The sequence below is a fragment of the Astyanax mexicanus genome, chromosome 13 (genome assembly GCF_023375975.1).
Source record: "Astyanax mexicanus isolate ESR-SI-001 chromosome 13, AstMex3_surface, whole genome shotgun sequence".
In the NCBI taxonomy this organism is placed as follows: domain Eukaryota; kingdom Metazoa; phylum Chordata; class Actinopteri; order Characiformes; family Acestrorhamphidae; genus Astyanax; species Astyanax mexicanus.
In genome coordinates this window covers 41,429,340-41,456,264 of record NC_064420.1, presented here as the reverse complement: position 1 = coordinate 41,456,264, position 26,925 = coordinate 41,429,340, and the positions used below count along the sequence as shown (strand labels likewise).

The window sequence follows — 26,925 nt, the reverse complement described above, 5'->3', positions numbered from 1 at the left end:
GATAAGATTTCAGCCACAATGGTTTCCCCATGGTGGACAAATGCAACTCCAGTTAGTCAGACTTAAAATCGAGTGCTGTGTAGGATGGAATATGCAAATTTGTTCTTTGAAAGGCTATTATTACTGGTGATTCAGTTGTGCTGGGAGGAATTCGGCTGTCAATGTGTTTTGGAGAGATGGATGTGTTTACACTGCTCTAACATGTGGCTCAGATGTGTCTCAGACCACTTGATCTGTGGTCAGATTTGTATCTGTTTTAATTGTTTTCATTTTTAGGTGGCTTGACCTAATCCAGATATAATCCTCATATTTAATACGTATTAAGTGACCAAGTGTGAACAATGTCTAACTGTTGTTTTTCAAGTTTTTTTTATGAGCTTAAATTCAGTAGGTTTGTATTAGCTGCACAGAGACTGCTTTAAAACAGTATTATGTAAAAATTTGCATTTCTTCATTCTATGGTTGTAAGAGCTTTGTGTCACCACTAAAGAACACGCTTTAAACATGCATTTTACAAGCTAAGAGAGATACCAAACCCTGTCATCTATAGTGAAAAATACATCTGAACTGAAGCAGTAGAGTAATACTTTTTTCAAGTTTTAACATTAGAAATATGGAAAGAGATTGAAGCATATGTTGGTGTCTGTGAGATTCCTGTGCTGTCATGCATACACTGCTCTTTTAAGATCTACCTTCAGATTTTTTCATAATGTTTAGGTCTGTGAGGACCATAGAATATCCTTTATCTTGCATCTCTTCAGATAATCTATTGTAGTTATCAGGTTTTTATGTGTTAATGATCTTATCGTCATCCTGCAGTAGAAGCACTTTTTTTCTCTACCAGTTAAATGTGTCACTGGCTGCAACACATGCCTAAAGCATTGTCCATCCATACCTATGTTTAACAGTTGGAAAAGTGTTCTTTATATTTACTTTCTTTTTTTTCTCACAAATATCTTTATTAATTTTTAGCATTTTACAACCAGAAATCATCCCCCCACCCTAAAACCCAATGCTCAATCTATCGATATAAACTTTACATCTTTACAATTTTTACATGTTACAATTTTTTTACAAATCGCAAGAAGGGTAACCACATGTCTTCAAAGTCATCAAGCTTCCCTTTAGCTATACAGGTCAGTTTCTCCAATGCCAGGTTGCTGAACATTTGTTTAATCTTTATATTTACTTTTATTTTTTTTTGTCTTATTGCCTGTGATTGTCCTGTGAACTGTATGCTTCCTAAGCTGAGATCTGTGGTTCTTGGGTTATGAATATCAGGCTCTATGACTGACTGAACCACTGAGATTGCCTCAGAAATGCCACATGATCTCACATGGTTTAAAAGCTTTAGAAGTACTTGCTGACGTGGAGAAAGATGGCCTGATAGCCTGATAATGAGTATAAAGCAGCATGTGTGTTACTACAACAATGAAATAATTACTGTTTGACTAAGCATATGGTCAGAGAACCATAAGATCGGAAGTGCACCACCTTTGTCATTAAGGAAAGTCAAAGAAATAAGACATCTTTCTTTAAAAGTTTTTCTTTAAAATTCCTTTTTCTTTCCCTGGTCCAGAAACAGTTAAGCTAACAAGCAGAGAGGATGTTGTAGCAGCAGCTCATTAGCTGTGCAATGACTCTGTCATATACCCTGCCAGCCCCCCTCAACCTCTCTGTGGTGCAATTACTGAAATGGACTGGAGACGGAGGACCCTGGTATTGAGCATCTTGTATAAACACTGGGATGACCTGTCAGACATGTACTCCAAGAGTCTTGATCACAGCAGGGCCACTTGTGGAGCAAAGCACGAAATTAGCCCAGGTTTACAGAGCCTTTGAACCAGTAATACATTTGTTGTGATAGTGGGGGAATGACAGTTTCGAACCATTTACTGGTATGAAGTCATCATCGTCAAGATGCACAAAAAAAAAACAATCCAAGGTTTGATTGCGGCTCTTTTAATATTCTTTTCAGCTTTATGGATCTGAATAAAGCTAGACAACAGTTCACAATATTACACGTATTATATTACATTGTTTATTATACAACTGTATAGTACTACTGTATATTTGTGTTGGTCACTATAAATACAATTCAATAAAAAATAAAAACCTATTTCCCATTTATATTTCAGTATCTGATTAATGAATTTTAATTCAAAGAGTAAACAAATTACTATGCATATAGAACAGGTGCTTTATAAGTAGGTTTGGACAGAAGGTGGGACCAATATATTAAACACTGCTGTTAAAATACTTGTTATATTCATAATCTCTGTTATTTTACAGGTTATATTCTTCTCCCTAATTCAGTGTAGCCAATTAACCAACTCACTTTAAGGTAATACACAGCATGCATCCAATTAAATAGGTTTAAAAAATAATTTAGACATAGAAGAGACCTGTGTTTGTTTGTGGAATAGAATAGACTAGTTTAGTATAGTAAATAGTTTTTTCACTGAAGGTTTTAGATAGATATGCAAAATTTAATTGGAAAATAATTTGGAAGCAAACGTATTGTTTCTGATGAAAGGGAAAATTCATATTCAAAAGTGAAGCAGTCTCTTTCAAAACCGAGTTTCATACATGTTTTTGAAGATTAATTCTGCTTATAGAGTAATGGAGACATTAAAATAATCAATATGATTAAATAATTTAATACAATCTAATATAATATATTTTTCTTTCCCTTTTTGTCTATTTTGGCTGCAGCATTTTGAAATAGCTGAAGTTTATTTAAGTTACTGGATGTTCCTGCAGTAACTTAAATAAACTTCAGCTAGTTCAAAATGCTGCAGCCTGGGTTCTTACTAAAACTAGAAAATTTGACCATATTAGTCCAGTCCTGTCAGCACTGCACTGGCTTCCAGTCAAATTCCGCATAGACTATAAAATTCTCCTGTTAACGTATAAAGCCCTACACGGGCTCGCTCCTGAGTATTTGCGAGACCTCATCTCCTATTATGAACCACCGCGATTACTTAGATCTCAGGGTGCTGGTTTCTTAGTAGTTCCTAAAATTCAGAGGAGCTCTGCAGGAGGAAGAGCTTTCTCTTATAAAGCGCCTCAACTCTGGAATAATCTCCCCGAATATGTTCGGGACTCAGACACAGTCTCAATCTTTAAGTCTAGACTGAAAACTTACTTGTTTAGTTTAGCTTTTGGTAATTAATGTTTTTTCCTTTAGATAAGGTTGCAGATCCAGGGGTTCATGGACAGAGGGAATTGTGGTAAACTGAGATGCTGGTGCTGTTGTTCTCCCACTGCACACGGTCACTCAGGTTTGTGGACGGTGGAGTGGGTGGATGCTGGTGTTTCAGGGAGCCTCCATGTCTATGTTACCTTCTGGCTCTCTCCCTTTAGTTAGGCTGTTTTATTTAGATCTGCCGGAGTCATTAGCCACACTCTGATAATATTTTATATTCCCTGTTTTACATAAATCGAGTCAAAACTAATTCCATCTCTCTGCCTTCCTCCGAGTTACTGACTGCCCACCTGTCGGACCCGATACCGATGTTGGACCCTCAGGCTCTCGCGTCTCCTGTCCGGCCAGACTGATGGAAGCTTCTGAAGTCAGCTCTTCTCCATCCACCACCCACCACAGATCAGCTGCTCATCGTCCATCTTATTCTCCACTACAGATTACATCCAAGCCATTAGTGGCGCTATTATACTCCAGAATATATAAAACCTATATGGATGTATAAAAGACTTTTTAAATTTTAATTTAAAAGCCGTTTGACCAGTGGTAGGATGGTCCCCCCTTAAATGTGAGTCTTGGTCCTCCCAAGGTTTCTTCCTCCTCCTGCAGCTCTGAGGGAGTTTTTCCTTGCCTCCGCGCTCACTGGGGGTTCTGTATTATGTATATTCTATGTTTAATGTTTTGCCTGATTCTTTGTCCTGTAATCATGTTTCTGTAAAGCTGCTTTGTGCCAACACCTCTTGTAAAAAGCGCTATACAAATAAATTTGATTTGATTTGATATTTTTGTTTTTTGTACCTTTGATTCTTAAATTGAATGTATTTTCATTTGTACAAATGCTGACGACAAAAAAAAAGAATAATAATTTTGCAGCGATGCCACCAAGGGCACCCAAGAGAACCAAGATATCATAATAAAAAAATGAATAATAACTATAATGAATAATATTAAATGTTATTACAAAGTAAAGGCAATGTTTATATTATTTATTTATATCATTTTTTGCACACTAATACTGGGTTAATGTATTCCTGTTGTTTGTTGCTGCCACTGTTGTGTAAATGCAGTAGTGGATAATTAATTAATGTGTGTAAAGTAAGTGCAAGCTGGCAAAGCCATGAATTCTCCCTTTGCATCAGTGAAAAGAAAATGCCAAATATTAATGAAATCTTCTCACTTCATAATTATTTGTTTGGACCCCGCCATATTTATTATAGAATATGATGTAGCCCTGTTGAATTTTCTTGTTATTTAATTTAAAGTTTTAGAGGATATTCTAAAAAAGTTCATTTTATTTATTTGTACAATAGTTTATTTGTGCTCACAAACTTTAATTCACTATTTTCTGTTAAGATCTCTTTTAAGTTGGTGCAAGATGTTTGGTTCAGTTGCCTGTCAGTCAAAAGACTGAGTAGTGGGCGGGGCTAGGAGCTGTTGAGAGCACCTGCAGAGTTGCCAGGTTTACGGTTTCCCCCCCAAATTGAGAGAGACAGAGAGAGAGAGACAGAGAGAGAGAGTGAGAGAGAGAGAGAGAGAGAGAGAGAGAGAGAGAGAGAGAGAGAGAGAGAGAGAGAGAGAGAGAGAGAGAGAGAAATCACAATATAACCAGAAATCACAAGGCTATGAAAAAAAAAGAGTGGGGCAAGAACAGAAATTAGTTAGTAATTGTTTTTGTTGTTGCTAATTTTGCTAATTATGTTATTATTAAATGTTCTTAAAAACGAAGAAACTTATAAAACACTAATGTTAGATAAATAGCAATACTGGTAACACATTTCTTATAAACAAAATACTAAGTCATACATTCATAGTTGTTTTGCCATTTGCTTCAAACGTGTGGCAGATATATATTTTGAGCTAGTTTAAGCTTCTGAAAAGCAAGTTTTAGACTGAATTTGGGCTGGATATTTTTGTTGGACCTGGCAACCCAGATCACCTGGGAGTAGAGAGAGAGACAAACAAACAAGATTCAGCCATGTGGCCCAGCAGCTTCAAGTTTCCTGCTCAAAACATGTCTAAAATGTGGCTTACAGTTCAACCACCTGTGTGACACTTTAAAGCATCGATAATGAGGTAAAAAGTGTTTCTTTGTGTGTAACGTATATAACCTATATGCTGTGTCAATGTAACACAATTTTAGGCTCTGTTGTTGGAAGCTGGTCAAAATATTGTTGTGTATTCAGTTGCTTACCTTTGGCAGCCACCATGCTACCTAGCTAACTAGCTTACTCAGTAGAGCTAAAGTATGATGTGGAGCTGCTTGTGTGATGAAAGGTGGTTAGAGTTTAAGCTGAGCTTAATTGTCTAAATACACACACCACAGTGTTTCTGGTGAGCTCAGTGAGCTTTACAGAGCTAGAGCTGCTGACCAGGGAGCTGTGTCTAAAACAGTCTCTGAATTAAGTGGTATTTTGGTAAAAATAGGTGTTTAAGAACCTGTTAAAAATACAACAGGAAATGGCATCTAGCTAATTTAGTAAGACTTTTACATGTGTGTCCCACATTAAAAAAAAAAATCTGTAATCATTAACAAAGTAACATATAGCAACATGTAACATATAGCAACTTCGGTTCAGTTGCTATATGTTCTGGAAAGATTAGCTGAATAGCTAATAATATGCACCCAGTAGCTAACAGCAGCTAACATTAGATAGGCTACCAAAAAATAGAGATGTAAGCTACACTGCTACACTGTATAAAATATATGTAAATTAATGGGAAGAGTGTCTGTATTTAATAATGGACCATACCTGTATTGTTACTTTATGGAAAAAGTTATTTTTCGAACACCAATTAGCATTAGTTACTTAGATAACTTGCTCAACATTTTAATATTAGAAAGCTTCATTATTATTGGAGCTCTAAGGTAGCTAGTTAGCTAATATAGCTTTGTATACCAGCTGTGTTAGCTAGCTAACTAGTGGGCAAGATAATTTAAAAAGTTAAAGTAGTGGCTAAAGTTCACGTCAGGCTGTGAAAATTGATTATGTTCAGCGTTACATGCCCACCGAGCAGACTAACAAGCTAGCATAGCTACGATTTAACATTAGTTCTGTTTGTTACAGTTGTAACTTACGTAGGTTATTTCTATTGTATAATTTCACATTTATATTATTAGTATTATATACTTATTTTATTCTCATTGTATTATTTACTGCTATTAATACTATTTTAGCTATATTGTAAATGAGCCCCATCTAATGTAAATCTAAGCTTAACCCTTCTACACACACACACGCACAATTTTTGTTTTAAAATGTAACAAAATATTTACTGATATGGGGGCTTTACAAACTAATAAACTAATCCAAAATGTCGTCATAATATTTTAGGTGTAGGGACAAAAGTAATTTCTGAAGTGGCGTATCTGAGTAACTACTGTGGTGTTGACTATATCTCTTGTGATTTGTATGTAATAATAGCAGCAGGTTGTAATGTTTTCCTTACTTAAGTGCCAAAATGCTGGTTTCTGTTTTCAAAAATATTTATAAATTTATTGCATTTTTTAAAAATGTAGAATCTGTTCTGTTCTACACTCTAGAATGTGTTAGTCTCTAAATCAGTTTACTATTCTTCCACTTTAACTTTACTGTTTAAACTGTGTAACTCAGGCTTTGGCAACACAAATGTAGCACTATTTGTCATGCCAATAAAGCACCTTGAATTAAATTGAATTGAATATCTTTTAAAGAGATAGAAAAAGAGAAAATGTACACAGAACTGGTCAAATAGAACTGGTCAAAACATGAGTGTTAGCAGGGCCAGACCCAACTTTGCATAAAAAATACAGTTCTTACATCTCACCCTGTGAGCTACATTTTAACTGTCACCAGAAAAAAAATAATATTTTTAGAAAATGTATAGATTTTCTCTTTAAATACAATAGTGAAAATTTAATAAAAGTAGGTTTCTTACAGTGACCACTATTACTGTTTTTTTTTATTAGGAATGATAATGATGATTGCTATATATTAAGGGCCTCATATATGGACCAGTTCTTAAAATTGCATGCAATAGCTGCTGTAACAGGTTGGTGAAAGTATTTTTTTCCCCTTTCAGTTTGACTTGTCGTCAGTCACTGTGATTAGAAAAAAATGAAATGCTTTGGGGAGCAACTTAATTTTAAAGGTTAATTCAAACTGTCATCATCTGTCTTGAGTCCAAACACTTTTAAGTGCCTAAGAGTAAATGTGTGTAAATATGTGCACTTTAACTTTATTTGATAATTTTCCTATTTTTTCCTCCACAATCCTAAAATCACTCAGCACTTCCAGTGTGCTGACCTGTGGCATCGTTTACCATGTTCATTTTAACCTTAGATTTATCACACTTTTGCCTTATTATTAGATATTGATATGTTTATATAACCTCATTCAGAAGTTCAGTCTGAAATGTCGTATTTTAATGAAACAACTCCTTCACCAAATAATTACCTTAATACTCCTGTTTCCTTTTTACTAAGGGACAGAACTGAATGAAGAGGCTGAATGAAGTATGGCTATGCTGGGTAAGGTAAGTTGTAAATCTGTTATGGAATTATAGTGTGAATTAGATTATTCATAAAGGCAGTCAGAAACAGTCCTAACTCAAAATACATTTTATGTGTTTGTACAGTTTTTTTTGTGTAAAGTTTCTAAAATATTTGCTTTTTTATTTTTGTGCTTTTACTAAAAGGTAGCTAGGCCTCTGACTTGCTAAAGTAACAAGCAATGTGAAATATCCTCATTAAATATTAGAATAATATACCAGAATTAAACAGTTATTAACCCAAAATTTCAATTTTATTAAATCTAACCACATCTCCTTTTATATATCTTTGAAAACAGGTGTTGTTTTGCACTAATTTAACTAATTCATAAATTTATGTAAAATACATCTAAATATCAAAACCTGACAGCCCATCTGAAAAATCAGAAAAAAATGGTCTAAACTGGTCTTAAATGCTAAAGACAAAAAAAGCTCTTTGTATAGTATTTTTATTAACTGCATTGTTAATTACCAATAATTAGCACAATAGCTGATGCATTAAAATATCTATGGTACATCTTATATGATCTATCCTGTTTTTCTGACACAATGTAACCTACTGGCATCACAATAGTAATTTGAGCCTATATATAAACAGACAAAAACTGTATATATATATATATATATATATATATATATATATATATATATATATATATATATATATATATATATATATATATATGTATATAGAAAATGTCTGCAGTGACACACGTAAGCTGTGAATAGAAATGTATAAAAACTTATAAAAGCTTCTTTTTCACGTTTTCTTTTTTGAGATAAACATGCAGCACCTCAGACTGTGGAGGCTTTGGAGAGTAAACAGCTAATCAAAAGCTAATCGAGCAAGTTGACACATACCACTAAAGTACCGGGGTGTGTGTTAATTGTGAGCGGTGCCGGGTCGCTGATGCGTGCCAACAAGCCCAGCAGGAGCAAATGGAGAAATGTTGGGAAGCGTGGCAGGCTGCTGCTGAGTAGCCTTTTAAAACCCGCAGCTAATGCTAGGGGGAATTACTGGTGATAAATCGAGGCTGAGTCCTCCTGCATTGAGCTCCAGCCTGGACGTCACATTGCCATTACTCTTTCAATTTACTCTTTCATGCATCTTTTTCAAGAATTAAACTTCCCATATGGCCTTTTCCTCACTTTTGTGGTCTGGCAGGCTTTTGCCAATTGAGTGGGCCTGACACGTAGGTGCTAGCCTATATAGCAGCGTGTAGCAGACAATAGCACGCGCATGAAAGTAATGAGGAGAAATGGTACACAGGTGCAGCACGCTGATTTTTATTCAGGACGACGGAAAAGCAAATTATTGAATAATGCCAGTCCAGATTAGGCTTTGCTGAAAACAGGGCTCTGCTCCCAGTCAGTGTTTTACGTGAAATTGCCACCAAAATACATCTCAAAACCAGGGTTCATTCCAAGGCCTTCGCTGATTCTTTTATTGAGGTAATTAAAATAAATATTTAAAGCTTAAAAAGGGAAGTACAATACATGTATAGCATTCAATCAATCTGAGTCAATAAATATATATTACCCACCCTGCTATAGGACAAAACCACAGAACCACATTTACAGCATTCAGACATGAACAAATCTTGTGCAACAATCAAATGCAATCATGCAAACATAGCAATCAAAATTCCAGCATGCATATTCAATGAAAAATATCTTTGAATGTAAAAAAAATCCAATTTACATTTTTAAGCTACCTCAGTTTCGACTCCTAGCACTACTCAGGCAGGTAAAACACCATACAACATCTACCAGACTCCATCTGTTTCAAATTTAATTAGGTATTTTAAATGTATATAAATATTTTAACTACCTGATATTGCTTTAGCAAGTGAAGCAAGTGAGTTGATATATTTATATTTAACAACAACCAGCAGCTCTGTGTGCGATCCGCAGCATAGTAATTTTATTTATTCATCTACACATTATTATACACGTATGAGCTGCTGCTTTAGTTCAGAACAGTGTATTATAGTTATTTTGGCTGGTATGACCAAGCCGTGGTAAACACTGCAGCCACCCACGCAAACATCCCACAACCGGTGTTTCAGTTTTATTCTTGACGCCGTTTATATGAATATTAAATTATATACGCTTATATCCAAGCTTCACCATGTAGTGGCTTTTTTTTTTTTAATACTCTTTCCCTTATGCCCTTTCTCACACATTTATGTTGACATGTCTAACAGAGGCAGATTATATTTGCTCAGTGTCACTTATTTTACTCCAATCTTAGATACACACAGTGCATTATTAATATCAGCTAGAAACTTTTGGTTATTAAAACTTCTACTTGAATATTACAACTTTTGGTTCCTCTAATGTTAAATTTATTTGTGGTATTTGTGTTGTTCTAATTTGATGATGTATTAGTTTTATGAATACTTTTATTTTATTTGGTTGTATTTTATATTATTATTTTCTATTTTTAGTATTTACTTAGTTATTTACTTACTTTAGCTTTTGTCTAACTGGGATGTTGTGTAAGGAGTAATCTAATGACATTATAATCCAATTAATTTCTTCATCATATTTCATAACAAATATAACAGAACTCCAAAATATTGTCATGTCAATTTCCAATACAAAAATGAAGGTGCTCCAAAGGTGTTTGAGTAATGCCATAATGAAAACACATTTGCTTTTTCAACCTCCTACATGATTCCTGAGCTCCTGTGGCTCCTGGCTTTTTTCTCAAGGGTATAAATCTGGAAAAATTCAGCAACTTTGCATTGCTGTCTTTCATTTGAGGATTGCTGGTTCAGATCCTGGATTATTCTGCTGGCCATCAACAGCCGGAGTGCGAGAGAGAACAATGCTCTCTTTAGGTTGGGTAGGTGGGGCACTCTACCCACATCACATCTAATGGAAAGTTTAGCAGCACAGACATCTGTTGTACCAGAGCTGGGTTGCTGCGCTTTCCTCTGAGTGGCTGACTATCCAGTAATGCTACATAAGTGGCAGTGGCTGATGTTCACATCCTAGTGTTGGGGGCATTGCTAGTAATAGGTGAAGACCTACTGAGTGGGTTGCGCAACTGCCCTAGCATATTTTAAGATATTATCTTCTGATTTTATAAAGAAATCTTTAGAAAGATTTATGGTTATATTGTTAATTAAAGAAATTTAAAAATAAATGAACAAAAAATGACAGTTAAAAATATATTTTATAAAAATCTGTCAGAAAAGATAAGAGATATTGCTCGGTTAATCAGTGTTAGAAGATTACCAGATCAAATAGTGGTTAAATTGGGTTGTTTTGTGAGGACCATGAAATGTCCCATGCCTAATTGCAGCAGAGACAAAACACTTTTTTTAATATAAAGCCCTAGATCAAAATTAGTGTGGGACAACCTCAATGAAATAATAACAACAAACGAGTTTTAGCATTTGGATCACTGGATGATTCTTTGTCTGAAAAATGTACAATTTGAAATGTAAAGGTTATATTCTGGATTAAAGGTTCTATTTTATTGGCATTTACATCATGTGGAGATTTATGTGGATGGATCTTCATGCTCACACATCTGTATAATATTTACAAAAAGTAATTATTTTATAGCCGTGTGCAAACAACCGATTTTTATTAACAAACAGTTTATTTCTAAGCACAGCATAATGCAGGAGTCTGTCCATGACTGTTCCTAAATTGATTCCTGAGGTCAGATCATTTCATTACTACAGATTAAGGTTAAAGAACTGTGCTGCCACAATCATAAGCATTCCAGCTATAAATATACACCTTTATGCACTCACATACACATACACATACACACACGCACAAAAGAAAATGTGGCGTATAAATTCTTCAGGCTGTCTCTCATTTATTTGCTCTCTCTGATCTAAACTGTCCCCCGGCCCCCTCCACCTCTCTGATTCCAGCTGTGCTTCACTCTAACCTTTTAGCAGCTACAATGACACTGAAGCGGTGGAGGTTCTATATCCGAGAGCATAATTGCCATGTGGTGAACACAGAGGAGCGTTTTGACGCGTGAGGTCAGGGTATTGATCCCGCTCACCACTACGGCTTTCTGCTCCTGGCCTTAGGGGCAGTGGACACACCAGCGTATTTAGTGAGAAAAAGAGAAATCTGTCTTCTGCTTTAGAAGAGTTGGGGAACTGCAAACAGGCAAAACTTCAAATTGGTAGGATTTTGATGTTGTTCACCACTGTGGGTATAAGCCTTTTTAAAAACTACCTTTATTTTTACCTTCTATTTTCCTTGAAATCGTCTTACAATATCTTTATGGATTGATATCCCCAAAATAATTATCATTAATTTTTGAATGACCATTTTCCAAAACATATTTATTCATTTATTTTTAAGACTAGTTAGACTTTTTGCTTACATTCACATGGCTAAAAAAATAATACGAAAACGAAATATTTTGGGCCTCTAAGTCTTCCCCTGGATTAAGATGCTGTCATTATGATCCGAGCACTGTTGATTCAAATACCGGATCATGCTGCTTGCCATCAGCAGCCGGAGTCAGAGAAAGCCCAATTGGCCCTGCTCTCTCTAGGTGGGTAGATGATCTTCACCCTCCTAGTGCTGGATTACTTGTGATTTTTTAAAAAGCAAGTTAATTTGGCTATTTATTTTTTTGTAATCTGCCTTTGGCCAAATGTTTCATTTGTTCAGTTTTGGTTTCATCCAACAATGTTTGTTTCGGGGCATCTCTAAAAGCTACATTAGGTAATTTTGTATAAACCAGTACTCTAAACCCAAAAACCCTACCCTCTACCTACAGTCCTCCTTGAAAATCCACACAAGATAAACACACCAGCTAGCTTTCAGTTCAGACCCACTGTACTTGTAGCAGGATATTTTTCAGTAACTCAATTTTCCTTTCCTTCTCAAGCTCCTCTTATATAAAATGTCTCTCACCACAAAGAGAAAAAAAATTAGGAAAATAACAAATTCCATTACAAACAAACAAAAGATGGTAATTACATGCTAAACAGCATCATTTTCCAGGCTGCAGGTTACTTCTCTGTAACTCCTCACCAATATTCTACAGTTTGACTTCATCTGATTTTTTCTGGGTTAAAGCTGATAAATATGCTATTAGGATGTAAAGCGTATGTCAATAAACACAGCAAATCACACAAGTAATTACAGCAATGTTTTTATTTATTCTACCCGTTTTCACATGCTAATGAAAAGCTAGACACCGTTTTATGGCCAGTTCGGTTCACTCATTAGTTCATGACAATTAAGGACATAAAAGGTCTGGAGTTGATTCCAAGTGCTGGATTTGCATTTGATAGCTGTTATGAAGAACTCTCAGTGTGTGGCTCAAAGAGGTGTAAATGCAAGTCAAGAAGCCCATCATCAAGCGAGGGGCCAAATCAACATTTATAATAAGAAGAAATGCACTGGCAAGCTCAAACACTGACAAACACACACAATGCAAGTAGATATACACAGATCTTCCTTGGTTAAAACAAATCATTACATCTATTTAAGTAAAGGATGTTTTACAGTCTACAACCAAACTATACCATCATGAAAACAGACGGTTAACTTTAAGTTGTAAACCACTGGTAACAGATTGCAACAAACTGCAATATTACACTATTAGAAAACACTTATCTGCCTAGGCTGTGGAACAAAATTCATTGGGCAATAAAAAACAGGATTAAGTTGAAAAGGAATGTAAAGGAAATACTTTCACAATCAGAAGAATTTCCTTATCTGTCAAACATGGTGGAGGCAGTGTTATAGCATGGGCATGTGGAATTGAGTGACTGGTGTCATTAGAAATGGGCCAAATCAACAACTGTTAAGACTAGGTAAGCTGTTTGTAGGCATTTGCACATCTGTGTCAGCAATAGGAGAAGTGTCCACAGAAATATGGGCAGATCAACAAGAATTAAAACAGCCTGTTTATATAGTTAAGTTTTCATACAGTCTATGTATGGACTATGGACTGAACAGTACATTTGAAATGTACAGTATGTGCTACATAAAACAAATACGATGAAAAATTTCCCATTATTCAGGCCTAACAACTAGTCTTTTCTCAACAATTACAAGATTTAGAAAGTAAGTAACAAAGAATTGCTTTGAAGTTTGCTTTCACTGTTGTTCTGTGTTTTTGCAGTTGATAGCAGCTTTTATTTTTAGCCGGTGTGGGTGGCTGAGCTTGAAAAGCATGCCTCTGTTGTGTTGGAGAGAGTGGTAAAGAAATTACACTGTTAGCCCCATTTTCTTGATTAGCAGCTCTTTAGCAGAACACTGATGCCAGAGGCCAGTATTCCACCATATACTGACATACTGACTCCATACCTGCATTCACAAGTGGCAGTGTTATTCTGGTATCTGGTAATAGTTTAAAATGACTTAAAGTATAATAAAATATTTGTCCATTGAATGGAATGAAACTTTGTAGGCAGTCATGCCAGACTGTCAAACTTTTGTCGGAAGTGACCAATAAATACACCTTTGGTCTTGGCGCCATTAACACTACACATCTAATGCGAAATCTGCAGGAACTACATGAATATTTAAAGCTGAATGGAATAAGCTATACTACTTATGTATGTGTAGCTCAATATATACTATATATCAGGGGTCAGCAATAGGCCAGCACGAAATATCTGGCCCGTAAAGTTGTTAAAATTATAATGACAATAATTAATAAAAAAAAATAATAACAATGCTTTTTTGGAGAGCTTTTGTTTACATGCCTCCCCTTTTTCTATGTAGCGTGGATTTAGTTTCCACCTGTTCTTGTTTTTCTGCCCGTTCTTGGGCTTTCTATCTCCTTATAAGGGCGTTTTTTTCCCTGGCAGTGTGCTACTAGTCTAGCACTCTATCCCATTACCCTTGATTTTTCAAAACAGAATATTTTTTGTGGCCCACCAAGTAATGGCTTGGAAAATATCAAACTTAATTGCCGACCCTTGATATATATATTGCCAAAAGTATTAGCTTTTGCGCACATATGAACTTGAGTGACATCCCATTTTAAATCAGAGTTTAATGTGATGTCGGCCCACCCTTTGCACCTATAACAGCTTAAATTATTTTTAGAAGGTTTAGTATAGTGTTTATTTGAAAAAAGTGCATTTGGGAAGCATGACACTGATTGGTCAAGAATGCCTGACTCACAGTCTCCAATTCATCCTGTAGGTGTTTTATCAGGTTAGAGTCAGTCAAGTTCTACCACCCACCAAACTTGCTCATTCATGTCCTTATGTACCTTGCTTTTTCATGTTGGTTCTCTCTGAAAATCATTGCAATCTGACACTTCCTTCTGGGTGCAATTATTTCTTTGATGATAAGTGGATAAAAATATAGATATACAGCTCTGGAAAAAAATTGTGACAAGTTAAAATGATGAGTTGCTTCGATTTTACCAAGTTAAAAACCTCTGGAATATAATGAAGAGGAAGATGGATGATCACAAACCATCAGACCAAGCTGAACTGCTTGAAATTTTGCACCAGGAGTGGCATAAAGTTATTCAAAAGCAGTGTGTAAGACTGGTGGAGGAGAACATGCCAAGATGCATGAAAACTGTGATTAAAAACCAGGGTTATTTCACCAAATATTAATTTCTGAACTCTTAAAACTTTGTGAATATGAACTTATTTTCTTTGCATTATTTGAGGTCTGAAAGCTCTGGACCTTTTTTTGTTATTTCAGCATTTCTCATTTTCTGAAAATAAATGCTCTAAATGACAATATTTTTATTTGCAATTTGGGAGAAATATTTTCCCTAGTTTATGTTAATGTTAATTTTACTTAAACACATACGTATATGTATATGTATTTTCAAAATGTGTTGGTCTCTAATAATCCAACACTTTCTAACTCTTTGTTACATAAAAAAGGCTAGCTTAAGCTTAACAGAGCTGATAGTCATTCAGTTTTTACATTATTTACATAATTTTCCATTACCTTGATTTTAGCTGATTTACTCTTCACTGTTCTGAAGGTGGAGATGACGTGAAGTGACACCAATCAGTACTATTAGCAGCTTAAAGAGCAGCTAAAGGGTTCTTCACAGTTCTTCAGTGAGCGGTTTCTCCAAAGCTGTTTCAAATCTACTAACAAGCAAGTGGCCAACCTGTGACTCAAATCTGACACACTGAATGTCACCTTAATTGGCTGGGGTTGTGAGTAGTTAATAACAATAATTTCCTTCTAAAAACAGCTGTCACTAATGAACTCTTTTATTCCACTGAGGTGACTGAGGGACATGTAAATGCTGTGTAGGACTGTAAGCTTTTTTAAACTCTGTACAGTGACCTAGTTTGAAACTACTGTATGTCTCTGTCTGTTCTGAAACCTGCGGTGCATACTGTACTGTACTGCAAAGTCATATAACATCACATAATATGTTCATATCAATTATATTTTATATAATTTTAGATGGCAATTATATTTTTATAAAACAGTGGAAATTTAAAACATTGTTTGATAAGGTCTATGTGTTCCATTCATGATTCAGTTAATTATCTTCTTAGTGGTTTAGAGTTTGTGGTGATTCTCTTGATTATATTCCAGAGGTTTCTAAATGGTAAAATCGAAGAAACATATTATTTTTAAGTGGTTTCTTTGAATCTTGTACTCAACATTAGTTTAATTATGCATTTTTTTTATGTATGTATTTATTTATTTGTTTGTTTTTAAATATCTTTACTCTTTTTGCTAGACAACATAACAAAATTATTCTGTTTGGATAACGCTTGGCCATGCCACTGCTCCCCAGAGCAGTGAGGCTTACGGGTTTTGCTCAAGGGCCCAATAGTGGCAGGCCTTGAGGTCTTTTTTTTAGGGTTATTCAATTAAAACTGTTGTGGTATTAAGTTACTTTATAGAACTTTCAAGAAAGGAAGAACTAAAGCCATTGTAACCATTTATTTCAGTAAATAAAATACTTTTTTTCAATTTTCTCATAGTTTGATATCCCTATATGTCAGTGTTTATTCAGTGTTTTAGATTTTATAATTCTGTGTGTTCTGTGTGTCTGTATTTATATCTGAATAACTTTTATTTCTTAATTTTCTTGATTTTGTCCTTGTTTTCTGCATTGTGGAAATCATAGGGCCCTAAATATGGGTTCAAATAGCTGTTGGAATATATGGACCATAGTGTGCATTTATAAAGTTAGGGCCGCTGATTGCAGGACCTCATAAACGTAAACTCTGTTCTGTCAAAGTGCCTTTAATGAAGACCGAACATGATCTGGCATCATGCTAAAATTGCACCTCACATCATGTTACACCATGCCTTCTGGATATGCAATGCATGACAAGAAATATTTTATTTTTTTCCATGCCAGTGTGTGAGCTTACTGAACACACTTCAGATCACAGTTCAGATCAGTATAAACAAATTATTGTTTTGTTTAATTCCAAATTGATTTGCTAATGATTAATTTTCTCTTTCACAATGCCAGTTTGTGTCAAATCTATAAATTCATGGCTTTGTTAGATGCCATCTTCACATATACAATAGCTACATGCAGAAACAGCTCTGTGATACCATGTTATTAACAGAGCCGAGCTCAATAAACAGCAGAAACAGCTGTTTCTTGCACTGGCCAACTTGGCTAACGATGAATGGAAGCTAGTAGCCACCAATTAGCATGGCTTCATTAGTGTGGGTCATTAATGGCCATTCACTTCCATTCACAGTTTGATACATTAGCTTTTTTTTGCATAACTATTGGCTGTTAATTCTTCATGTGCTGTTAAATGTTCTGGTGTTTGTATGAGTTTGAGCTATCAGGCCGAGTCAGTATGACGGGAAGACTTGGGGAAAGAAACTGTACAAACTGAGATTGTGTACTCTTCACTGCTGCTGTCAGTCAGAGAGACAGATGAATGTCACTGGTCTAATCGGAGCATTTTCAATTATTTCTCACCATGACTAAACACATTTTCAAAAACAATTGATTTACATATTTAAATAATGAGTGCATCCCTGTACCAAAACTGATAAAAGGTTCTGGAGCTGTCGTAACAGAGCGGTCACCTCCATCCGGGCTGTCCTGTAATTCTGCAGCTCTCCTGAGCTAAACAGAGCTATAATCACACTTTTTTTAGACATGTCTGTTTTTCTGTGTAACATAAAAAGCTAAAGGAGGAGATTTTTTTATTTTCAATCAACACAAATATTAACCTTGAAAAAAATGTAAGTCAGCTGTCTACAACTTAACCCTTAGAACCCTACAGACGGATTTTCCGTCCAAAATCGCACCTTGTGTTCTCAGCTTAATTACTCAGGAATCCCTTCACACATAAACATAATCCATATATGGTTAGAAAAGGCAGAATTACTCTTTCTAAAAATAGTGATGACATCCCAAGAAACCTACACATCTAAATCTGCATGAAACCCATTGGGAAAAACAACTAAAAAATTAGATCTCCCTCCCCAACCAATATTATTTAGCTTTAGTGCTTCAAACATATTTATATGACTCAAAAGTGTCCACAGAAAAAGTGTGAAACTACCTGCTTTACTCAAACTAAAGCTAGGTATGGCACTACTTTATATAGTTTTTATTTTACTTTCACATTTTTACTAAGTAGTTATTTTGCACTAAACATTTTTATTTATTTAGACTAAAAGTTTACATTTTTGTATATAGTTTTCTTTGTGTGTCCTGATCCTCAAAATACTGAGAGGCATAAGCTGCTCTGAGTGTCAGTTTTTTAGTATCTACATGTATCCTAGAGGTGTGATTATCAAGAAAAACAAGTACACCTGATGCTGTTTCCCCATGTATTTTGTCAAAGTAATGAGCCATGAAATGAACTATTATCAATATTCTTATGCTTTCAACTCATAAACACTTACAGTCTAGCCATTTTTGAAAAGATATCTTAGGTGTGAATATATTTAAAGTCTATACATCCAAAAATAGGTTAAAAAAAAAACAGGTGCTTGGTGAAATTTTGACTAAAACATGATCAGTTCCAGGAAAATATAACAATTCTGCTTCCTTTTACATTTTAAATGATTATATTTTTGAGCAACCGTATGTCTTCTGGAGTAAAAGTGATCAGGGCATGTGTCTGTCTAATATAATTACTGTGTTATAAGACCTGAAAGAGAAACTGACAAAAACAAAGAAAAAAAACACACCAAAACTGCCTAGGGTTCAAAGGGTTAAAGGAGAACTCCGGTGTAAAATTGACTTTTGGATGTAGTAAAACATGATAAAAAGTACTTAGCTTTGTTGAATAGCCCACCTCCGCTCTCCCACAGCTTTCTGAGATCCAGTAATTTTGTGCTTCTTGCCCAGCACTCTGTACAACGGCAGTTTCGGGGCATATTTTGCACCTATAAATCACTTTTTACACCGTTATCCAGGTTCAGAGTAGCTCCACACCTCCTTCGTAGAATCCGGAGAGCTCTGACACTGAAAACGAGGCATTAATAACTTTTAAAACTGCACAAGAATCTTATTATAAACCACTGTTTATCCCATGGCGCTAGCTTTCAGCTCCGGGCTGATAATGACATAAACATATAAATACATAGACTCCGCATAGCCTGCCTCCTGGAGCAGCCATTGCCCAGTGCATTTATTTACACTGAGGAAGGTGTTTAATAGACCTATAATAATCACATCTCTACAAGTTATTACTCGATTTTCACACGGTTTGGTTTGTTACAAACAGCAGAGATGTAGTAATGATGATTCAGGGCGCTGTCACACGTTACAAATACCTGCTTTCATGCTGAAATACTTTGTATTATGTACTTTAACAAAGACAGGCATGGTATGGCACCTGTCCCATGACTTGTGGCATATCAGTGTATTTAGTACATAGTGTCTTGAGGTTTTAGACACATTATTAACCAAGAAAATCTGTGTTTGTATTGTTGGATGCCATTCTAATAACATACATAGTATATCGTCGCTGTCCAATAAAAAACACTTATCTCCAAAACAGCAACTTTACAGGAGAGAGAAAAAAACCTTGTAAACTTTCAATGAAAGTCAATGTAAAAATTGTAATTTCAGGTCATTTTGAAGAGTTTCTATTGGTCCGTTCATCAAGATATTTTGGCACAGTGTAAAGGACAGTTTGTCTGTTCAAATTATGTAGTAAACTTAAAATTTACAAAAATGCAGATAAGTGTTTTTCATAGGACAGCGACGATATAAACTAATAGTGAATAACACCAGATTTATTCATTTTTAAGAAAATAACAACAATTAACCTTCAGTGTAAGTTAATATAAAGATATTTAAATAGTATTACTATTGGTCTATTTATCACCAAATGTACGCATAGTGTCCATAATATTAAAAAACAAACTGTGACTGTATTTATATAAATAATATTTACAAATATTTTGAGTTAACTATAAGAACCAGATCAGAGAAATCTTTTAAGCTTGTTATTATATAGAATTATGTCACAACCTAATGGTCTGAAATACTAAATGCAAACAGGTGTTGTTGAATCACGTTTCACTGACGTTTCCTTCATGGCATATTTGTCGCAAAACAAACCACTATGTCCTTGTTTCACTGGCAGCCTGTTGGTTAACAGTTAATGCAGGTCCTGTGGAGTTAATGTAAGAGGCAGCACAGCACTGACTTAGGACAAAATATTGCCTCCACTTTATAAATCACTTCAGCTGTGGCCCAACAACCTGTGATCCCTTAAGCAGATGAGACGAGAGGGGTCACCGCATTAAAGCAGACCCTCACAATCAGCAAGGGCATTTGCAACTGAAAATTACCATTGTCATCTATGTGGATAATTATTATAATCTCCATGTACGTCAACCATTACCAGTGTAGTCTATCGGAAGTGAGGACCCTATTATAAGCTTGCTTGTGGAACATTTGTCGCATTCACTCACTCTCCCTCCCTCTATCTCGCTTTAAAAGCTTCCACTTTTTTTTTTTTTTTTTTTTTTATATAAAATAACGACTAAAATAACCGTTTCACATCACGCCAAAAGGTATAAAAAATGAACGAGGCTCCAGCATTACAAAAGCATAGAATTAATTCCGCACTCAGGATAATTGCCACATGGCACAGCAACAGGCTTTCAACTTTACCTTGTGTTTCTAAAATGATGCAATCTGGTCCCATTCATCACATGCCCATAGCTTGATTGCCACCCGGAGAGGCGCCTCTGGTTGGATCTCTCATTTACCTGCTCACTAGGTGAAAGAAAAATGAGATATGAGCGTTTTCGTCTTGCATTTAAATTTCAAGGTGTGTAATTGCCACAACTTCATCAAAAGGGATCAGAAACGAGGAGAACGTCATTCTAGTTGAAGCATGTTTTTAAAACCTATTATATTCTTTACAGTCTTTAACACAAGCTATAATAGCTTGAGAGGAATACTCACAGGGGCACCATTCACTGATTTTACTCTTCATACTAAATGAACTGGATATTGGACTGGGTGTTTGTGCTTTATCTACAGATGTAGATAAAGGTTATATGCATATGTGAACCCCATTCAAGGGTGTAACCAGGATATCACGCTGGGTGTGCAGTATAGAAAAGTTTTATGAGGTTGAAACAGGAACCAGGAGATATTTGTTCACCTTTATACCATAGAAAAAAGTTTTAAGGAAAAATAGATACGCATAGATGCATAAATGCTTAATTCATAGCTTACCAGTATTATTTTTCTCCTGAATGGCCAGCTATTTAACCATCTTAATCTATCAAAGGTCAGTTTAGACCACTTGAAACCAGCTATCAGCAAAAGATGTTTTTGAGCTGGATATTTAACCAGGGAGTTTAAAAATACACTACATTGCCAAAAGTATCCGCTCGCCTGCATTAGATTTCTTCTTTTTTTCTGACCAGTGATGGTCTATCACTTCCATTGTAATCTCCTTTTAATGCATATTGTATTTACAGCAATAGCTTCCAAATGAAAATGCCACCGCTGGAATCAGCTTTAGACCTTTTCTTGCTTATTTAATGATGGATTAACAAGGGAATAGCCATTTAAAATAACATTTGACATAATGTGCCGAATTACTTTTAAGCCCCTGAAATGAGGAGGCTTTCCAATTCCTGACGTTTCATAGGATATTTTTGTTCAACCCCTTGAATTAAACCATAAAGTCTACACTTCAGTGGCATCTCAGTTGTTTTATTTAACATCTAGTGTGGAGGCATGCAGAGGCCAAATCATTGTGTCACAGCTTCATGTGTATCATGGATGATCTCACTTTTATTTTTTAATTATACTCATGTTTCTGTTATTGAGCTGAAGGATAAACCTCCTGTCAGTATTTTTGTGTATCTTTCAGACTGCCTGAAAGGGGGAAATCAATCAGGGACTAAGAAGAGAAATAAATACAGGCTGTTCATCACTACTAGCTGGAAATGCCTGTTTTAGAGCAGAAGGTATTTGTGATCAATAACCATTCTCACAGAAAACCAAACCGTTCTTCTGTCTAAATAATAGTTCTGTTACTGTTGTGAAGCAGTGAAACAACCACTAAGATTATCTACTTATACTGTAGAATCCACCAACACAAATCTGCCTTTTACCTGCTGGAGTGTCCTGAATACGCAGGAGCTCTGACAGTGTCACCAACTGGGAAAGTCCATGATTGTTGGTCAGCAGTATTTACACAGTTTTGATTAGTGGACTGGTGGTTCAGTAACCTAGAGTACACTATGTGGACATCAGCTTAGCTCCACTGTGAATATGAGGAAAAGTTTATTGTCTTCAGGGAATAACAGACAGATACAAATAATGAAAAGGTACGTAAGGCAACTGCTGGCCTTAATTGAAAGCAAAAAAATTAATAATTTGTGTCTTTTATTCAGTTACTGTCAACTTGTAAACTGTAAATGACTGTGTAGTTGTGAAAGTAAGGGAACTTATGGATAGGGTTAGCAAAGCTAGCATGTCTGGCTAGCTAACATGGCTAACAACATCTAAAATCTATTTCTGTTTTAAATTGATTATTTTAGAGTTTACTTATTATGAATGACATTAGCATTTAAAATTAAGCTACATAATGGCATTGTAACCTGGTATGATATTAGCAGTAGGCTTTTCTATTTCAAAAAGGCTATTTTAGTATTTATGTTGATTTCAGCTGGTCTAAGCTGGTGTTTGATGGTCAATGTGGTTAAAAAGCTGGTCATCCAAATGAAAGCATATTCTACATGTAAAGTTGTAGAGTTTAGAGTTGACTTATTGTAAATGACATTAGCATTTAAAATTAGGCTACATAATGGCAATATAACCTGGTAGGATATTAGCAGTAGGCTATTCTATTCCAAAAACGCTATTTCATTTTTCCTGTTAATTTCAGCTGGTTTAAGCTGGTTTTGATCCAAATCAAAATATATTCTACTTGTAAACTTTTGAACAGTGTACTGTATGTTTTATGAGATTTTGGTCATTCTTTGGTCTTTTTCGTGGAACAGTGTGGTCATGCTGGTCAACCAGCTCAGTCTTTCTGCTGATGTTGGTCAATCTGTTTAACCAGTGTGGTCCTGCTGGTTGGTCTGCTTGTTTATTTTCTTAGTCAACCAGCTTGGTCATGGTCAGTTTGAAAATTTCTAAATAAAGCAAACCCTATGCTAGATAAGAGCTAAACTGGTCAACCAGCTTTTTAGCAGGCAAACCAAATAAATAAATAATAGCATGAAGTTAGCATGTGAGCCTGAGATGTTATTTTGTCTTAACTGTTATGGATATTGGTGTCAATATAACATGTATACAGTTGATCCAGCATCTTCTGCTGAAGGCCTGATATGGGTACTTTGTGTTTTGGCTAAGACTTGGAAATAGAGTAGAAAAAAAGTAGAAATAGAGAAGTAATGTTAAAGGTAAAGTATTGCTACAAGTGTGAATGCACTTTTAGACAAGTTACAGTAAATGGTATTGTCATAACAGCCTGTTAGGCTGAATTGTCCTTGGTGTGCAATGACATTAACACAATATATGCATAAAAACACTCTTAACATCCCAAAACCACTATGAAGCAAGTACATATATGGGTATAAAACATAATTAGGATTATTCAGGCAGTTAAATAACTGGTTGGAAATTGAGTTCCTCTGAGATTATGCTTCTTCTAAAGCATTCAGTTCTTGGCTGTACTTCCTCCCAATGGAAAGAATGCTTTGGATAATGAAGACAGTGATGGCAAGGGATGTTATTAAATCTTTCCATCTTAATCATTATCTCTTAGTGATTATTCTCCCAACAAATTTAACTACCACAAATCGAATTATAATAGAGAAAATGAGCACATGAATTTCTTAGAAACTTGAACTTTCTTAGAAAATATGCAGTAAGTGGTTATAATATTAGAGCAAAATAATATATTTATTGAGGAAAAACAGAGCATTGAATAACCGCTCTAGTACCCTGTTGGGCATCTATAGCCTAAATACAAGATGTGATACAGTTAGTAATAGAGGCCCACCGGATGCCTATGGCTTCCTGCTGCATTACTACATATTTGTTCACAGATGTTGCAGCTGGGCCTGTAGCTCCTGCATACTTATAGGTTGCTGAAGCTGGAGTCTCAGCTGGTGCCATAAATGCTTTATTAGTGATAAACTGGCAAGCAGGCAGGCAAAGAAAAGGTTTAAATCTGGCAGAGACATTCCTGGAAAACCATTGTTTTGTGTGGATGAGCATTGTCCTGCTGAAAAAATATCACTAAGCTGTCAGTGTCCCTCGTATCTCTACTTGAGGTGACCAGCTGTCGTATGTGGTGGCTTTTTTTTTTAGCTTATCACACCAGCAGTCAGGGCAGAACCTCCATCCTCAAATTAAAAATTCATGGATCTTTGACAAAACCTAGATTTGTCGCTAAAGATGACATTGTTTCCATGGCACATGGTATTTTGTGCAAATTTTAGTATCATACGTACAATATAATCCTTCCCTATTCTTAAAATCTATGATCAGTTTCCCCCAATATCAAGTGGAGATTATTGTCATTACAAACCTTTTCAGCATATTTAAAGCCTTCCTTCAGATTCATCACTGTTGGTACTCATCCCAATTACTGTGGTATCATTTGCCCATTTGTGCAGTTTTAATGTCATGATAAGAGACTAAGTCAATTGAGTGCACAGCATAGAACAAAAAAGCAATGACATAAACCAAAATCTAGTAGCAATGATGAGCACTTACGGTAGCAAAAGCTGGAAGTTTTTGATTAGTTTTATATATTTTATAAAGGAAGGTATGTTTAAAGATAGATTTTCCCCTCTTTATTTTGCACACAGAAGAAGGAAAAGGAGAGTAGCATTCCCAAGAAACTCCAATTATGAATGTTAGACACACTGATGTGCCAGAACTCATGGGACAGGTTCTAGTATATGTTCAATGGAAGCTAAAGGATGCTGTGTTACCCTGTGGGATATGTGTGGGGTCTCTTGTATTGAATATGGATGTGATTTCTACAAGAGTCGCTTGTCTGTTTGCATGGGCAGTTCTTGCTAGACACCACCATTAACAATCATTCCCACCCACTGTACTGTCCACTGCCCACTTGTCTTCTACGACATTTATCTGGTACACACCTGATACTGATACAGATCAAGCAATATTAAATGCATGCAAAATTAAAAAATGGAGCATCCTGTCCATTTAGTGCCCACTTTCAGGCCTCGCTTGAACATGACGATTCATATGGCCTTGCCAGGAGCATGTTAACCAGTGTATACAAATGTGGGCATTCCAAAGCCATCTGGTTATCTTTCTTTAGGCATCAAAACCTTAAACATTTCTTTAGACATTTTTATTACTACTTTTATTTGTAATTTTATTAAATGTGTTTGTCTGGTTACAGTGTATCTGTGGCTGTGTTCAGTCTACTCCCACTGGCATTGAGCCTGGAATTAACAGAACCATTCGGTAGCTTCACGTCCCCCAATTTCCCAAATGTGTATCCAAATAAGCAGCATATAGTGTGGAACATCACGGGTCCAGTGGGGCACAAGCTTCGGCTCTACTTCACCCATTTCAGCGTGGAACCCTCACTACACTGCGAATACGACTACTTACAGGTAAGGCCCAAGAAAGCCTCCAGCTGTACTGCACACATAATTGAAAATAAGTTGGATCCAGACTCCAAGCAAGGGTTCCTCCATTACCAATCTACTTTGATCCCTGTGCCAGAAATCACCAGCTAGATTTTTAGAAGTAAGCCAGGATTACTGCCTACTTTGTATTACATAATTAAGACCTTATTCAAACTGGATTACCATCACATGACAAGCTGCAGTAAAATTAAATGTATATGTACCAAATTGTCTATTCTTAAATCTGGATTATATCCACAAATTTTGGCATCTTCAATTCTAGATTTTTCCAATAACTGGTGATCTTTCAGGCTGAGATGTCTCCAATAATTTGGCATCTTTTAGTGTGGATTATCTCCAATAAATATGGGATATTTAAATGTGTGGAGTCTTTTTGCCTTCGCTATCTCCACTAATTTGGAGGTTATTCAATCTGGTTTGTCTTCTGCACTTTGTGATTGTACAAATTTTTGATCAGTACAATTTTGTACAACCTTACAATTTTGGAATCTTTTAACCTGGATTACATCTGGCAATTTTGGCACCTTTTAAACTATGTTAGCGCCGCTCACCTTGCTATCTTTCAATATAGATTATTTAAACTTCCTTTGGTATCTTTAAATCTGAATTATCTCCACCAATTTTGGGATGGTTCACTTTGGATTATCTCCACTAATTTTGGGATTGTTGAATATAAATTATTCCACTAATTTTGGGATTGTTTAATCTGTACTATTCTAACTATTTATGTTTTTTTTATTTGGATTATCTCTACTAATTTAACCTGGATTTAATCTGCCAAATTAGGAACCTTTTTAAAATGTGTTATCTCAACCAAATTTGATGTATTTCAATCTGGATGATAATTTTAGGATTTTCAATCTGTGTTAAATCAGTGTATTTTGGAATCTTTAATCTGGGTTATTCCCACCTCTGTTTTTTACACGGATATTATATCCTGTATCAATGAGTCCCCAAACTACATTACATAACCCAGCTTTACACATCATCCTGGTGGTTTAAAGGAAAGTCATAATTAGCCCTTTAATGAGAAATCTAATTGCATGGCTCTGATACAGCTAAACGCATGCATATAATCAAGTTTATTTTACCATTAAAGAAACATTTTCAGATTTAGTTTTTGTTATCTGTATACT

General features: G+C 35.5%; 1 protein-coding gene across 2 annotated transcripts in view; it reads left to right on the top strand.

Annotated features, from left to right (window-relative positions):
* Positions 1 to 5,166: 5,166 nt before the first annotated feature.
* Positions 5,167 to 26,925, top strand: part of masp2 (MBL associated serine protease 2) — a 43,277-nt gene continuing 21,518 nt past the window's right edge. The window contains exons 1-3 of one of the 2 annotated variants that reach the window (XM_022676939.2): positions 5,167 to 5,278; positions 7,668 to 7,717; positions 25,537 to 25,753. In XM_022676939.2, coding sequence (XP_022532660.2) covers positions 7,680 to 7,717; positions 25,537 to 25,753 — 255 coding nt within the window. In that variant the 5' untranslated portion in view covers positions 5,167 to 5,278; positions 7,668 to 7,679. Of the gene's footprint in view, positions 5,279 to 7,667; positions 7,718 to 22,365; positions 22,475 to 25,536; positions 25,754 to 26,925 lie in introns of those variants that run through there. The other variant, XM_007246781.4, reaches the window with a different exon arrangement.